The 16,403-nt window shown below is 42.2% G+C and overlaps 1 protein-coding gene across 8 annotated transcripts in view; it reads left to right on the top strand.

Moving 5' to 3' along the window:
- Positions 1–16,403, top strand: part of LOC147029421 (uncharacterized) — a 112,125-nt gene that overhangs the window by 76,826 nt on the left and 18,896 nt on the right. For 7 of the 8 annotated variants that reach the window (XM_085872467.1, XM_085872465.1, XM_085872461.1 and 4 more), the window contains one exon: positions 2,743–2,819. In XM_085872467.1, coding sequence (XP_085728593.1) covers positions 2,743–2,819 — 77 coding nt within the window. Of the gene's footprint in view, positions 1–2,742; positions 2,820–10,437; positions 10,481–16,403 lie in introns of all 8 variants that reach the window. The other variant, XM_085872468.1, reaches the window with a different exon arrangement.

Genomic DNA, 16,403 nt, shown 5'->3' with positions numbered 1-16,403 from the left:
TTTCTTTCTTCATTTGCCTTTCAGATTCAGTGTTTTTCTCTTTCCTGAGTTTCTTTGGCTCATGAAAGATCTTGTATATTCCATTGCATGTGAAGGGTGTTGCAAGGTATTCATGTACTTTTTCGATGAATTTTAAGGACACAAATGGACAATCTGCAAATAGTTTTAATTTATGAAATTTGAACCTGGGGTCCCAACAAGGAGGTTGGTTTTTGGTTGGTCCCAACAACAAGGAGGAGATAACAAATCTTTGATTTTGCAAGTAACAAGAAAGGAAATGGAGTAAAAACTGAGTACTCCCTTCCTTCGACACCCGGCGATGACGTCATGCATCACCTGGTTATGGAATTTGGAAGGAGTGGTGTACAATACCAGCCAAGAACCTGTTTCTACGGAGGGGTAAATTCCCCCAGAAATTATGGACGGGTTAATCAGACCTGTCAACCCCTAATTATGAAAAAGCGTGAGAACGTAAAATGTGTGCAGCGAGGTCGCGAAGCAATCGACAATTGAGGACAGAAAACGCCCAAAAAATCTCGGGGGGGGGGGTCTGGGTTGATGCCCTCCCAGATAATGTTTGCTTTCTGGTGTGTCTGAGATGCAATTTCCTGCATTCTGGTGCCAAATTCATCCATTTTTTTTTTTCAGTCAGAAGATAGGTTTTTATGTCATGTTGTGACTGTTTAGCCCACTGCATGGACTAAAAGAAATGAACAAACGAGACATACATTTTATTTTCATTAACAGATCAAATGCGATACAGGAATTGAAACACTCATTATCCTTGTAATTATGATGTATTATTTCAGCATATTGATCATATTTCCCAGTATTTTGTGGCGATTTCACATGAAAAATGAACCCCCCAGTAACAAGACATTTCATTGGATCAGGATGGTCCTCACTAAATGACCAATCATGCTCTTTCTCTCATATAGGAAGTGCGGAGCTACGCGAATTAGATGTTTCAGTAGTTTATGATAATGCACATGCATCCATGGGTGCACCGGGGCGTGGTTAAGCAGTCATGTGACCCACTCATGTTCCGATGCTGTGCTTTGCTGGGTTGTGCCCGTGTCTGGATAAAACCTGTTGTTCCCACTTTAGAGCCTTCGTCCTTGTCTGTTGAGTGCATTACAGCGAAGCAATCGGATTTAAGTCGGTATTCAAGGTTATAACATCAGTTAAACCAGTCGCAATGCAATAATGTTGGAAATATTTTTTGGTGCCGAGAAATTTAATAAAAGTGTGAGAATTTATCAAACGAAAATGTGAGAACGTGACTTTCAACAGAAAGTCGTGAGTCTCACGGCAAAAACGTGAGAGTTGATGGGTGTGAATCGGTTGCGCCGTGAATTACGGACGGGCCGGTTGCGCCGTGAATTACGGACCTGCCAGTTGAGCGACGAATGTTGTATTTTCGTAACACTTGTAACACCCCTCCCACCAGGAATGGTGCAATGCCATCCACATATTTACAGAGAGAATTGGGGTCCTCCCCCACCCTCAACCCCTGGGACGATGATTTTTATTTATTTATTTATTTATTTATTTATTTATTCTTATGACCTGAAACGTTTCCGTGCACCCCACAGGTACAACCACAATGGTTTCAACTTGTTCTGTTCAGTGTTTCAGGAGTGCACACGAGTCAAACAAACAAACAAACACTGCCTACTCTAATTGCAGGATAATTGCTGATTTTGATGCAAATAAACCTTTGCTGAGGATAATTTAGGATTATCACTTTCATCACCATTGCCTGTTTTCAGTCCACTGCAGGACGAGGCACCTTCCTGGACTCCCACGTTGGAGGTATTGGCATAATTGCTATACCTTCCAAGTGTGAGTTGGTAAAAGGGATTGTGCAATTATCTGTAATTTTACTTCCAGATCAGGTGATAACTTGCGTACTCTTGGGATCTTAACATCCACATGTGGACAGGTCCTTTGGTTTTACGAACACGTGAAGGACGACACATACCTTCATGCATCACCCTGCATGCTGAGATTCTAGTAGTTTAACAGCCCACCGTGCAATCAAAGGATGATGGAGATCCTGTAATATTGCATTTGAATTACACTTCCTTCTTTTCGGCCCTCACGACCAACCTGCCGTTCCCCACCCTCTCCCTCCCCCTTAATTCTTTTCTTCCTCTTTCTTTACTTCCCAGTTTGTATGTTTCACTTGTGGGTGATAGTAGTTACAATTTATCATTTCATTATTGCAACCTCAATGCACAACCAATCCCTGTAATTACTACTAACCCACAATGCTGATTTGGGGATTTGATGCACATTATTTTGCTGTTAATTTGGATGCATTGCATACATAATCATGCTTGGCACATTGATAAGCTTTTTGTGTTGAATAGGTCAAATACATTGATGTAACTATGATTGCATTTTGACGAAACTTTTTTGCAAGTCTGGGAAGTGTACATGAGGCAAGGGCTGCAGTAGTGTTCTGCATGAGTGGAGATATTTAGAAACATTTGATTCAGCGACCACTGCAGTCACGAAGTCCTTTCATCAACATTATTTTGAGTAACCGTAACTTACAGAAGTTGGTGGAAGGCACGCATGAAGAATTGTGACAGAAACCTTACAAAATTCTGATTATGATTGTTCTACGAAGTTTTGCTTTGGGGAATTGTTGATGAGTTTGCAAACCATTTGTTTGAGTTTGTCATCAATGCCCTTTTCCTTCGAGTAGTAATTTGTGTCGTCGTCATTCTCCAGAAAGAGCGTTGGTGTCAGAAGTTTGTTTTGAAGAGCAAGCACAATGTGGAAGAACAAAATACCACTTCAGATGAAAGGTGGGATATGGATTTCAGCACTCTTTCAGATTGCCAATTCTCAGTTATCTTGTGACTCAGATCAAGTGGGGTTTGAGGTCTAAATCTTCAAGTATGAATAGAAAGTCAGCCTCACAAACTGTTTGTGGTTTTATAATCTTTATGTAGAAATGAAAATATATGGTCTTTTGCTAACCCTCCTATTTCCACTGGGGTAACATGAATAACAAATTTGCTCTCAAGACCATGTGAGCAGAACAATGTATTTGGGTTTGATAGGATATAATACCAGCAGAAACACAACTTGTGTTTAAGATGGTTGGGTAAAACTTTATTAAAATTTCAACATTGAAGTTTAGAATGAGGCATACTGCATATATAAAGCCACACTAGCTATATATAATCGAGTGAGTGTATCCATGTCCAGCCACTAACGGCACCTTTATGATGTAATAAGTAAACAGCATTTATCCGTGTTTGTGTTACTGTTAGAGCATACCATAATAATTTCATACATGTTGGTACTACCCAGCATCAGGTCATGGGTTGGGGAGGGTGGGAGACGACTTAAATTTTCTCCTGTGCACCTGCCACAGTGTAAGTGGTTGACTGACCCCTGCTGCAAACGGGGGGGGGGGGGGGGTTTGGGGAGGAATTATCAGCCATGGCATAAATATATTAACCCCACCACCCCTCTCCCTCAGGCTGTTTCTAATATAAACAGATATATGACATCAATACTAATAATTAAGCATCGCGAAATGTCGTCATAAAAAGATAAGAAAACACATTGATCTCCACCAATGTTGTTAAATATCACGGAACAAATTGCTTATTTTATGCCCCAATTCCACAAGTAGCAAAATATCGATGAAAACGAGAAGTGCTTATAGAAATGGATCTTAAATGCAACCGACGATTTAAAAAAAGCCTATAATAACAATCCAGTGGGTGTACACCAAGGCCCAAGAACACTCTCTCCACCTTACCAAGAACATGGGATTGGGATAACTCCTTCAAGGTTGGGACATTTACACACAAACTTTTAGTTCCTTTCACAATCCCACGCAATATGTAGTCATCACGAAATGTACAAATTCCAACACTAATCCAGAATAACAAAAAACGGCAAGAAGACTATTATAAGAAGAATACCAAAAAACGTAGTGTAGAGCACAACACTTGCAAAATCCATAAAACAAATTTGACCTCAAAAATAATTGGTGGTTGAATTAAATGACCAAATATGCATGCAACTCCTCTTCAAATTTCAAGGAAATGGGATGAAAATTGAGGATTTTAGAAATCTCACACAAGTTGTGGACCTTTGGCCTGTGTTGACCTTTTGACCTCAAAAAGAATATGCTTCTTCCTTATGACAAATCCTACCATGTGGTGAAGTTTCGTGAAGATCGGTTTAAAATTGGAACCTGTAGGTGACAGACAAACAGACGAACCCATATACTTGAAAAATCTTCGATTTTGCAAGTAATAAAAATTAAAATGAGCATTGAACAATGCAGAACCTCCCCAGGGTAGATCTGCATGTGGACGAGTCCATTCACTCAAACACACATTTATTGACACACAGACCGATTCCAATAGTTTGTCCCATCCCTCCGTTAACTCGTGGTGAGGTTTATAATCACAGATTGTATAAATAATAAATGGAAGTCAATAAATCATGCCATTTTGCTTCCGCAGTTCTTTAGTGAGCCCACTTGTCATTTTTCAACACAATCCCGAGGAGTAAGATACACTTGTCCGATCTCAATGTCAGCTTCCTGAGGCCTTTGGCATCATACTTTTTAGGGTTGGTGTGTAACCACTCTCCAACAGACTACTTTTAATCTGCGTACCGTGCAATGTGCTTGCCACATTGGGCCTCACTTCGGCGGCCAAAACAGGTGGTGGTGGGATGTTATTTTATTTTTTTTCCTCTCCAATATAAATTAAATGCAATAATTTTCTTTAAAATTCACATCAGCAAACTGAATGTGGCATACATACCTTGCAGCCACATACAGTAAATATAAAGAGCAGAAGAAAATCCTAAATGAATGAGTAAATCGACACAAAATTCACAACGTGATAGTAAAGTGCCCACAAAATACCAGAGCATCACAGCAGCACAAAAACAGTAGTGTTACAACTACGGAAAAACGCTAATCATCGACTGTCCATCATGTTCATCATGTAAGAGGGAAGTCAAGGTCAATGACTGATGGGAAACGGTAGTTTTATGACGTCATGCCCATGACCTGACAATGGGTACCCCCAGCATATATGCAACATTTGGTGGGGATTGGACAAGGTGTGTGGAATTGTTTAGAAAAAAAAAAGTCCACACACACATACACACACACACACACCACACTCGTATACAGTACTATATATAGATGTTATCATTGATCGCATTGAAGCTTACATACCCCAGGACTGTTTTATCCCAGGACTTGCATCAAAGATTTTGATAATCTCACCACCAACAGAGACAAATGCTTTCATGTCGCCAAGGAAACTTATCATCTTTACCAGCTTGCCAGGGCATCCACATAAGCCGAGCAGCTTCCACAATAGTTCCCAATCCACTGAATCAAATTCTTTTGTAAAGTCGACAAAGACAGTGCAGAGATTTTGATGATGTGCAAGCAAATTTTTATTGATTTATTTATTTTTCCTTGTGCTGTGAGACCCCGGTTTACTTCGGGGATGCTTTCTTGAAAGGTACGACAAATATAGAAATGACGTAAATCAAAGCGGTTTTTCGAAAAAGAATTGATGGAATACATGGTGGATGCGTTCATTACGTCACCACTTCATGTATTATATTTTGCTTTTTATCTTTGATTTTGACCTTTGCTTTCATTAATGATAGTTGTATTCAAAAACATAAAAAATAATAAATAAACAGTTACCAGACATATTTAAATAAAAATAAACCTCTTCCAGAAGCAGTCAAATTTTGTGGTACCTCCTCTTCTTCCTCCTTCAATGAATGTCAGCATTTTTATAGATGGCACGCACTGCAGTTGGAGGCAAACTTAATAACCTGATGACATCAACAGCACATTCATCATCATCCATTCTATGAATAACATCCAATTTCACTTCTAAGGTAACACTTTTATGCTGTGTCTTAGCCATTATACAGTACAATACAAGACACAAAGCAGTCATTCTTTTGGTGATTGTTGTTTGTTTAATTTAATTTATTTATTTTTATTTTTTTGCTTTGATTTGTTTTTTTTCTTTAAAAAAAAAAATTTTTGCGATCTCCCAATTTGGAGCTCTTGGTTTTTTTGCGTGCAATGTCGAGGCTCATAGAAGAGCTAAAACATAACGTAAAACAAAGGGAACAGGAGCCAAGAGGGGAAGGAGAGTGAAGCACAAAACAGTGGGGAACAGAGATATTAGGAGATGTGGAAGTAACAGGGATGGGGCAGGGTACACGGGGTAAGCAAGATGGACACTTCAGGGAATTTGAAGGAAGTGAGTTTGCGGTGGGTTAGGGGGGTAGAAAAGATCATGGTTTTGGATGGGGGAAGATAAGAGATGGTGGTGAACAGCTGTTTTGAACACCCAGAGGGAAGAGTGCAACTGAAGAGAGTGTGGGAGTTTGTACCAGAGGTGAGAAAAAAGAGGAATGAAAGAGTGAAGATGAGCAGTGATTCTTGATTTTGGTACTTTCACCAGAAGGGAGTTTCTGGTGGACCTTGAACGCCCTGCAGAAATATGGAGGGGGACAGATCACAGACAGAGCGGGGGGGGGGGAGGATGGGGTGAGGCAGGAGAGGAGACAGTAGAGGACAGAAAGACCACCTACCTGCCTACGGTGAGAGAGTGAGAAACCAAAAGACTTCGCTTCATTCCTGCACATACCAATTGTCTTGAATGCCTTGATTTCCACAGCGTGAAGTCGAAAAAGGTGTGAAGCGGGAGCACCAGCACAGAGGGGAGAGCAGTACTCCATCAGGTTGTGGATGAAAGCTTTGTTGGTGTTCAGGAGCTCAGGTGTGCGAAGGAAGGACTTTGCACGACGGAGAATGCCCAGTCGGCGACTGGCTTTGGAGGCCAGCTTGGAAATGTGGCTCTCCCAGGAAAGATCATGGCAGATAGTGAGACCCTGAAGCTTGAATGAAAGGACTTCTTCAAGAGTATTGTTGAGAAAATAGATGCAGGGGATGGGACGGGGGGGGGGTTCCAAATGGTCCTTTCAGAGAGACATCGTGAGAGTGTGAGATTTGTCAGGATTGAAAGACATGTTCCATGTGCTGGACAAGCTTGAGATTTCATCCAGATATGCAGAGAGTGAAGACACTGCTGTTTGCCGATCTGAGGGATGGCAGATGGTACGGCAAAGGGTGGAGTCAATAGCAAAGTGATAAAGAGGCTTTTCCAGAGAGTAAGAGAGATCATTGATGAAAACCAGAAAAAGAACAGGGCCCAGAACACTGCCTTGAGGAACTCCATCCTGGACAGGAAGAGGGGATGAGAGAACTCCATTAAGGGTCACACGTTCACTGGGACAGGAGAGGAAGTTTGCGGGCCATAAGTGGAGATGTCCTTGGACTCCATCAGAGGAGAGTTTGGTGAGCAGGGCAGGGTCCCAGACCATAATGAAGGCACACAATATGTCGAGGGAGATGGCTCTGATTTCATGTCTAGCATTGAGGGCCTTCATCCATTGTGGGAAAGCAGAAGCAGCACTTCCAGGGTAGAGTGACTTTCGGTATGTTTTGGGTCGTTATCTTGCTGTGGGATGAACCCCTGACCAACTAGGTATAGACCAGAGGGTATTGCATGGCGCTGCAAAATGCTGTGGTAGCCCTTTTGGTTCAGGGCGCCAGTCACTCTGTGCAAGTCTCTGACTGGATCCAGAAAAAGAGCCCCAGATCATCACGCTTCCTCCTCCATGCTTGACAGTTGGTGTCACACACTGAGGAACCATCCTTTCGCCAACTCGACGGCATACAAAAACCCTGCGTGATGAACCAAAGATTTCAAATTTTGATTCATCGGTCCATAAGACCTTCTTCCAGTTTTCAGTAGTCCACTGGCAGTGCCTCATGGCCCAGGCAAGCCTCTTTTTCTTATTTTGCCATCTTAGCAATGGCTTTCTTACTGCCACTCGACCTGTCAAACCTGCAGCTCGAAGTCTTCTCTTCACAGTTGAAACTGAGACTTCCTTACTTCGACCAGTGTTAAGCTGAGCTTGAAGCTGCTCTCCTGTGAGCCGCCCATCACGCAAGCTGTTGACTCTCAGAAACTTGTCTTCTGATTGTGTTGTGGCTTTGGGTCTGCCAGACCTCTTCCTGTCGGTTTCCTCCAGTTTCCAAGTGCCTTTTGATGGTGTAGGAAACTGCACTCACTGACACGTTGGCTTTTTTGCAATTTCTCTAAAGGAAAGACCTACAATTTTAAGGATTACTCGACGACCCGTGAACCCGTTGGGTTCCCGTTGTGACAGCGGTTGATTAAAAAAATCATTTTTAAAGAAAAAGAAAAAATAGATAGCTTCAGCGAACTACAGTCAACCCCCGCTTCATCGCGGTTCACCTATCGTGCCCCCGGTTCATCGTGGGTTTTCCCTTGGAACGTAACTAATTTTTTCTGTGGATTCCCCCGGTACATCGCGGTGATAATATATAAAATATAAATTATTTAAGCAATAAATTATAATGCGTGGTGCTCGACCAGTCACACAACGCACGAGACAAAGTTTCGCTTGTGAACTACGAATATTTTCTACGTTTTTTTCTCCAAGCCCCACGATGCCGCCAAAATGCCCTGCACCTTCTAAGGCTTCTGGCAAGGAACTGAAGCGCCAGAGGAAGGTCCTGGGACGCTCCAGGAGAAGGTTAAGGTAAAGGTACTCGATATATGCTTCGGGAAGGAAAAAGGTTTGCCACCGTTGGACGAGCACTGCTCAAACCCAGCACCTCAAAACCGACCAGACCAGACTAGTCGATCTCCGGCACCTCAAACCCAATCACTGCCAAACCGACCAGACCAGACTAGTCGATCTCAGGCACCTCAAACCCAAACCGACCAGACCAGACGAATCGATTTTTTCGGGGAGGCGTCTATTCATCGCGGATTTTCACTTAGCGCGTGGAGGTTTGGAACGTAACCCCCGCGAGAAACGGGGGATTACTGTATACCACTCAGGTTGTTTGCATAGATCAAATTCGAAGAGTACTTGAATGAATTGGGAATTGATTTTTTTAAATAATTTTTTCATTTCCCGATTTGAACAAAACTTGATACTGCACACCACAGGAGAATGGTGAGTAAGGTGGCCCTAAAATTTTTGCGCTGTCGTGTACCGTTTTTGGCTGTATTTCGTGAACATACATACATTCATACATGCATTCATACATACATACATACATACATACATACATGATGAGAGTTTTAGTAATATATATATAATGGTCTGTCTGTCTTCCTTTGTTAATTGTCTTTTTCTCACCATTATGGTAGCAATATACTACTTCCTGCAGTGTAATATTGTCCAAATAATGCTTCAGAGGGTATAGCAACACAGTCTGTTACAACACTACTTTTATACAGACAGAGGGTTTGTAACTAATCAACAAAAGTTGGGACACTTGTAGGAATTGTTTGCATCAACGTTCAAGGCTTGATTTGCTTCCATTGCTGCAGAACAGCTGCAGTTGCTAACCCATTGCTTGTTCCTTGAAAATGGCCTTTTTTAACAACTCTGAAATTTACATTATTTTTCAGTTTTTGCTGACCTAAACTTTTTTGTTAACCTCTGGCACTTTACTGCTTAGCTTTTGTACCATTTCAGGTTATTCACTGGACTTGAACTGCTTAAATTTCAGTAAAAACTGGAAAAATGCGGGTGTTCTCAAACTTTTCACTGGTGGAGTATTCTAGCATATTTTTCATTCCAGTGAACTGAAAATGCTCGAGAATAAAAGATAATGCTTAGAAAGCGGCATAAGTCTGAGTTGAGGTGATGCAGATCGCGTAGTGGTTTTAATAACATGACAACGTATTGCTAAATGATGTAAAAGGGAAAGACAAATCGAAATATTTCTGGAGTTGCCTCATCGTAAATATCATATTAATGGTCGATCTATTAACTCTGGAACTAAATTTGTTTTTTGGAAGAATGCTATTTGCAATTATCTGTCGCCTTTTCAGGATAATTTTCACCAAGACTTTCCCAGTTATAGATCCTTCTATATTCTGCTCGGTCACACTTCTTTTTCTAGATGGTGATAATAATGGCATCTTTAAATTCCTGTGGATTCTTTCTCCATTTGAGGTCAAATTTCTAAAATCGTCATTTTTCATCCAATTGACTTGAAAGTTGAGCAGGATTTGCATATTGTGAATTGGGAAACCAACTATTTTTGAGATCAAAAGGTCAAAGGTCAACTCAAGGTCAAACTTCTAAAATGATCAATTTTCAATTGAAAAATCATCGATTTACATCTGATTGACCTGAGCTTTGATTAAGATTGTCAATTTTAATCTTGATGAAATGGACAATTTGATGTATCCATGGCAACCTTTGGAGGGGGGTGGGGGGGTGGATCTTGCAAGTATCGTGCTCTGCTCGACATCTTTTTCTTTGTTTGTTTGTTTGTTTGTTTGTGTGCAGGATATCTCAAAACGTTGTGGACGAAACTTGGTGAACAGGTTGGGTGTGTGACAAGAATTAATTTGTTTGATTTTGGTAAAGATCCGGAGCCAGATCCCGAAAAAAATTTTTTTTATATTATTAATATATAAAGTAATTCTTCACTACTCAGCGATGGGGTAAAAAATGATATATGGCATGACATTTTCAAAAATCTCTTGGGCCCGATGTGTTCTCCTGGATCTGGCATTGTGTGACGGAGGTATGCCCTCTACTGAGTGCCCTTCTAGTTTGCTATCTGTCTTGCACTGCAGAGCTTCATGATGTCTGTATTTTCATCAAACCAATCACCATTTTTTTGTTGGATTTTACCAATAACACTGGTCAACAATTTTTTACTTTCTGAATGTTGTCTAGATTTCTACAAGTGAATTAGGGTATTCTGGCACTGCTGAATCAGGAAATGGCATCCGTTTCTCTCCATCAGGTCAGGTTTTTGTGCTAAGTTAATTTGAAAAAATCAGATCTTGTGACAAAATCAATTACATTTTTGTGGCATTATCAGCTGATTTTTGTCAACACATATCATCCTAAACATGTTTTTAAGAAAAAAAAATGTTTTGCCAAGAACATTTATTGATTACATGATAGAAACATCGATTACTGTCATCTGAATGGTGGGCATTGATAAAGGTAAGTACAAGTAAATTGCATGTTGCGTCACCACTGTTCAAACTTCAGGGCTTGAACTTCCGTTTCTTCGAACTCCTGGAATGTTCAGCGGCAGGGAGGTCTCTCTTCAGATTCCAACAGTAGTCAGCCATCATGACTGTGTCCCAGCGACCCTGATACCTGGTCTCCATCTCCTTCATGTCCTGATGGAATCTCTCCCCCTGCTCGTCACTCATTGAACCCAGGTTCTCAGGAAACCGGTTCATATGTGAAAATAGGTAGTGCATCTTGATGCTCATGTTGCAGCCCAGGTTTCTGAAAGCAGTCAGCATGTTGTTGACAAGTTCTGCGTAGTTTCTGGCCTTATTGTTGCCAAGAAAGTTCTTCACTACCAAAACAAATGTCTTCCACGCTTCCAGTTCCACTTCGTTCATTGAGTTTTTGAACTCTGGATCTCTGATGAGCTGACGGATCTGAGAACCATCAAAGATGCCAGCTTTCAACTTCTCCATGGTCAATCCTGGAAAAGCCTGGCACAAGTAAGTGAAGCAGTCACCATCTTTGTCCAGAGCCTTGGTGAACTGCTTGATTAAGCCGAGCTTGATGTGCAGCGGTGGGAAGAGTATTCTGTCTCTGTCCACCATAGGGTCGTTGATGACGTTCCTTTCTTTGCATGGCACCAATTCCTCCCGCACAGGCCAGTCCTTCTTCGTGTAATGCTGAGCACGGTCCCTACTATCCCACATGCACAGAAAACATGGGTACTTGGTGAAGCCAGACTGTTGTCCCAACAAAAAGTTCACCATCTTCAGGTCAACACAAATAAACCACTTATGCTGATCATAACCAATTTTCTCCAGCACGTACTTCACCGCTTCATACTTCTCCTTCAGTGTAGTCGAGTGAGCGATGGGTACAGAGGCAAACTGGTTGCCGTTGTGTAGCAGAACACATTTCAGTGATCGCTTGCTGCTGTCAATGAACAGTCTCCAATCTTTGGGTTCGTACTGTGGCACTCCAAGCTTGAGCAGAAGCTGCGCAATATCAGCACAGTACACCAAGTCCTTCTCTTCAGAGAAAAAACGGAGGTACTCTTGATGCCTGTTGCGGAAGAAGCTGATGCGAGCACTGTCAGAGAGGAGGTTTTTTCCTTCAATCTGGATGCCAACAGTTCGGCAGAGTCCTTTGACAAGCTGAGGTCGCGAACTAGATCATTCAACTCCTTTTGGGAAAATGGATGTGGAGCATCATCTTCAAGAACCACTTCTTCTTCTTCATGTCCTTCAACACTGGAGGCATCTTCGTCACTAATGTCAGGAAGTTCGCCGAAGATAGGCACTGGAATTGCATCACAATTTATGCTTTGCCTCACCAATTTTTGGAAGATTTTGAGGTTTTATGACTTCAAACTGATCCCTTTTCGACATAATCACCCAGAACTATCGTACCTGAATACTTCTTGTCATTAAAATAATTATTTCCAATCAAAACAATTATTTGACATGACATTTTACCCCCACCAACTTCTTCTAAAATGCTCCACACATGCGTACATGTGAACAAAAATGTAAAAAACGACATGTGGCCATATCTCAAAAACTTGACCTGATTGAACAAAACTAATGTGAGTTTTGGATTCAGCGCATCAGATTCGTCCTAAATCAGCTTAAAAAATGCAGACAACAAATTTGTTGTTGACCAGTGTAATTTTTAAGGATGTTTGTTAGATAGGGTCACTGAGCTGCTTCCACTGATGGTCAACATCACCTTCAAACACAATTTTACTCACTAACTCTACAATCCCATTTTAGATGTCAATATTCTCTAGTTTGTGCACATGGAGTTTCTTTCATAGTTTTTAGTCTCTTTTTTTTTCTTTTTCTTTTTTTTTTAGCCGATATTATCTTTAGTTTACAAATCCTGTGAATGAGGTAGTGACCAGTTGAGCAAAATGCCGTTTATAGTACTTCGTTAATATCAGATATCCTTGTAATAATATAGTCAAGTACGTTGTACTTTTCTTGATCTTGGATGCTTCCAAGAAAAATATCGTTTGTCAGATATTCGAAGAAAAAAACGTGTGAGTGATAGCCAGGGCTTTTTCTTTCAAAGTTGATGTTAGCTGCCACCAATCAAGTTGGACTTGTCTTTGTCAAAGGTACCGAGAACCTGCCCCCAGGTCTTGCAGTCTGCTTCAATCCTGGCATTAAAGTCTTGCATCAGAAGGAGAATGTCAGAGCATGGAATAGTTTCAAGATTATGTAGCAGATCAGAATTAAATATGTGTTTTGACTCCTTGTTGTTTGTCATGGTGGGTGCATAAAGCGAGATAAGAGTAGCATGGGCTGTCTTTATCAATTTGGGGTCTTAGGCTCATCAATCTAAGATGGCAATAGCTTCTGCTTTAAGTTTGCCGATTGTCTTGTTTTAAATGGAAAAACCAACTCCAACCTCTCCTCAATTGTCAATATTTTTGCACCGGACCAGATAAGGCGTAGTTCTTTTCTTTAAGACCTCCTTAATTTGCAAGCCTTGTTTCCTCGAGTGCTGCGATTTCAATATTTTACTGCACATTACTTGTTCCCGATCAATAATTGCTGTTATTCTTTCAGGTTTATTGTCAGTACAAATATGAGTCGGTTTGGTCCACGTTCCAAGAGTGATATGCCAGTGATCATTATTATTATTATTATTATTATTATTATTATTATTATTATTTTTGCATAGTATGTCTATCACACCCGAACTGCTTATGTGCAGAACTTTAATGAATAGTCTTCGGCCCATGTGGTCCTGCCATCTTCACCTGCACACCACAGAACATTTTCCACCATGCCTGTGCTGGGGTTTAAGGTGCATCAATGTTAATGCAAATCTTGGATACACCATCTTGGCTCCCAGGAGCCTGATCCAACATTACACAACTGTACCACAACTGGGGAACCTGAAAGCTGCCCTGCAGTCCTATATAACAGAAGAGAAATCCAACTGACTCAGAACTATGGACTCCTGCCATTGTCTCCAGAGAGATCTTTCACCAGTAACTGCATCCACCACTGCTGCTGCCCAGTGCTATTCGTGATTTTCGAGGACATACTGTTCCGGATCTGGAAGCCATTTGCACACAAACAGACAGCAGTCCATAAGCTTAGTTATTTCAATAAGTATGTGTATAGTTAGATTCCTCCCTATGTCTTAAGGGAATTACATGTGTGCTGCGAAGTTTCTTTCCAGTTAGATTTTTGCAATACTCAACGCCAACAAATCAATCCTTCACTTCTTCGCACCATCGACACCATTGCCTATGTGCGTTTGACCATGGACGTGGGCAGAGGTTTCCTCACCTCAGAACACCGACTCTGCCCATGAAAGGAGGGGGTTCCCCCTGTCCAATCATGGATGGCCTGCACATCATCCTAGAAAACCCTGTCCAATCAGGGCAAAGATTACCTCAGGGGACCGGTCACCCCACCCCGTCCGGGGGAGGGATAAGAATCGCTGGGCTCCCCTGAGTGTTCGCTGGAGTTGGGTTGGATTTGTCAGAGGAGACAGGGGTCACCATTGTTCTTGGTGTGCGTGGTAGTAGTAGTAGTCGTCGTTGTCGTCGTCTGGGCTTTTTGCTCTTTTTCCCTTTAGTCTTTTGGTCTGCAGTCATCGTCGTCTGTGGTCTTTTCCGGGGTTCCTCGTGGTGGTGGTCGTGGAAGCCAGGACCGTGGTGCTCAATCATCATTTGTGGCAGCCAGGATTGTGGGCTTGTTGGATTCCGGGTCGTGGGTTCAAGTCCCACCATGGTGGGTTGGAGTCGGTGTAACCGCACGAGGCGGCCAGGTACCCGGCCAAACTGTGACCTCCAGCTTGTCTATCCCCTTGGCTGCGAGGGTCGAAATAAAGACCATCCGGGTCCATTTCCTTTTGGTGTGTGTGTGTGTCTGTGGTGGCGCCGTCCTATAAGTAGAAATTGTTAAGTGCTTTTGCTCACTGTACATTGCCTGCATATTTGTGATTAAGTCTGCTCTGTGTCTCCCTTCCCGATCACTCTAAATAAACCCCCTGTTAAATGTTCCAGTTCGTTGCCTGGCGTTTCTTTCATTGGCCCAGGATGGTTCGGGCTTAAGAACTCGGAAGGCCGATTGTGCTGTAAATTGTTCATTTGGACCGGCGCGGCTCTGGTAATTCCCACTTGGTTACGCCGGACCCGAGTCGGTACATGCGACTCAGTTTGGACAGAGTCGGCCGAGGGTGTGGCTTCCACGGTAGCTAGACGGCGTGAGTACTAAGGTAAATTGGAATAGACAAGTGGACCCAACCTCACGCCGTCAAAATATTGATGACCACGGTCCTTTAAGCGACCCGTCGACTCCGGAGTTATCCGGGGTGACGACCTTCCATTCCGGTGTTGGGTGGGAGATGGCCCAACTGCTCCGTCTTGTGGTCGTCCTCGCCACCGCCCCCGGCCCACAACAATACCACCCCTTGGATGGCTGTTGGCTCCCAAACTCAAGAGCTCATATGCCTTTATTTAAATGGGTCTTTGTTTGGTCTCCCTTTTGGGATAAAAAAACACCTGTATCCATCAAGAAAGGTTGGTGGTTTGGTCAGTTTAATCGCTACCCACTTGACAATGGGATGGGTGGTACTGGACTACACGTTTCCAGTGGCAGATAAAAAAATCTGACCTACCATTACGAATGGTAATCTATACGAGTGTGTGTGTGTGTCTGTGTCAGTGTGTCAGTGTGTCTCCTCCATAACTCCAAAACCATATAACCTTGCAGCCTCAAACTTTGCATGCATATGAAGAAAACTCCAAGGAAGTACAAGAGTGAAAAGTGGGTATTTGGGTTAATTAAATCACCCCTTTTGAAGATCATTAACGGCATTATTTAATTATATCCTTCATCAGGCGATCCTCGGCCATCTCCCTCTGGGTTTTAAGGTGCATCCTGGGTAACCTCGCTGGGGTCTGAAGCCATCATATTTTTTGGCCTGCTCAACCATGCCTTGACTTGGAACAGGCCACAACGATTTCTTAACGATAAAGTTGTTTTTTTTCACTTTTCCCTCTCTTATATTATCGAATGCCTGTTCATCATAGCTATGAATCACTGGTTACATTACAATGCTTATAGGCACTCGGAGATGGCAGCGTTTGTTGGTTTATTTCATTTCCGCAGATGCGGTCACCATGAGTATCTCTTCAACTAAGAATTGCAAAATTTGTCCTCCAGAATCGAACTTACAAGCAGTTTCCACTGCTAAAGGCCCAGTCACACCTTGACGTTTTAGCCAGCTTATGCTGATTTTTGGAAAATTTG

Source organism: Eptatretus burgeri, chromosome 3 (assembly GCF_056783735.1).
Source record: "Eptatretus burgeri isolate ZD-2024b chromosome 3, Ebu_testis_v1, whole genome shotgun sequence".
Lineage (NCBI taxonomy): Eukaryota > Metazoa > Chordata > Myxini > Myxiniformes > Myxinidae > Eptatretus > Eptatretus burgeri.
Note: the sequence above shows the minus strand (reverse complement) of the source record. Positions and strands in the feature narration are given on the sequence as shown.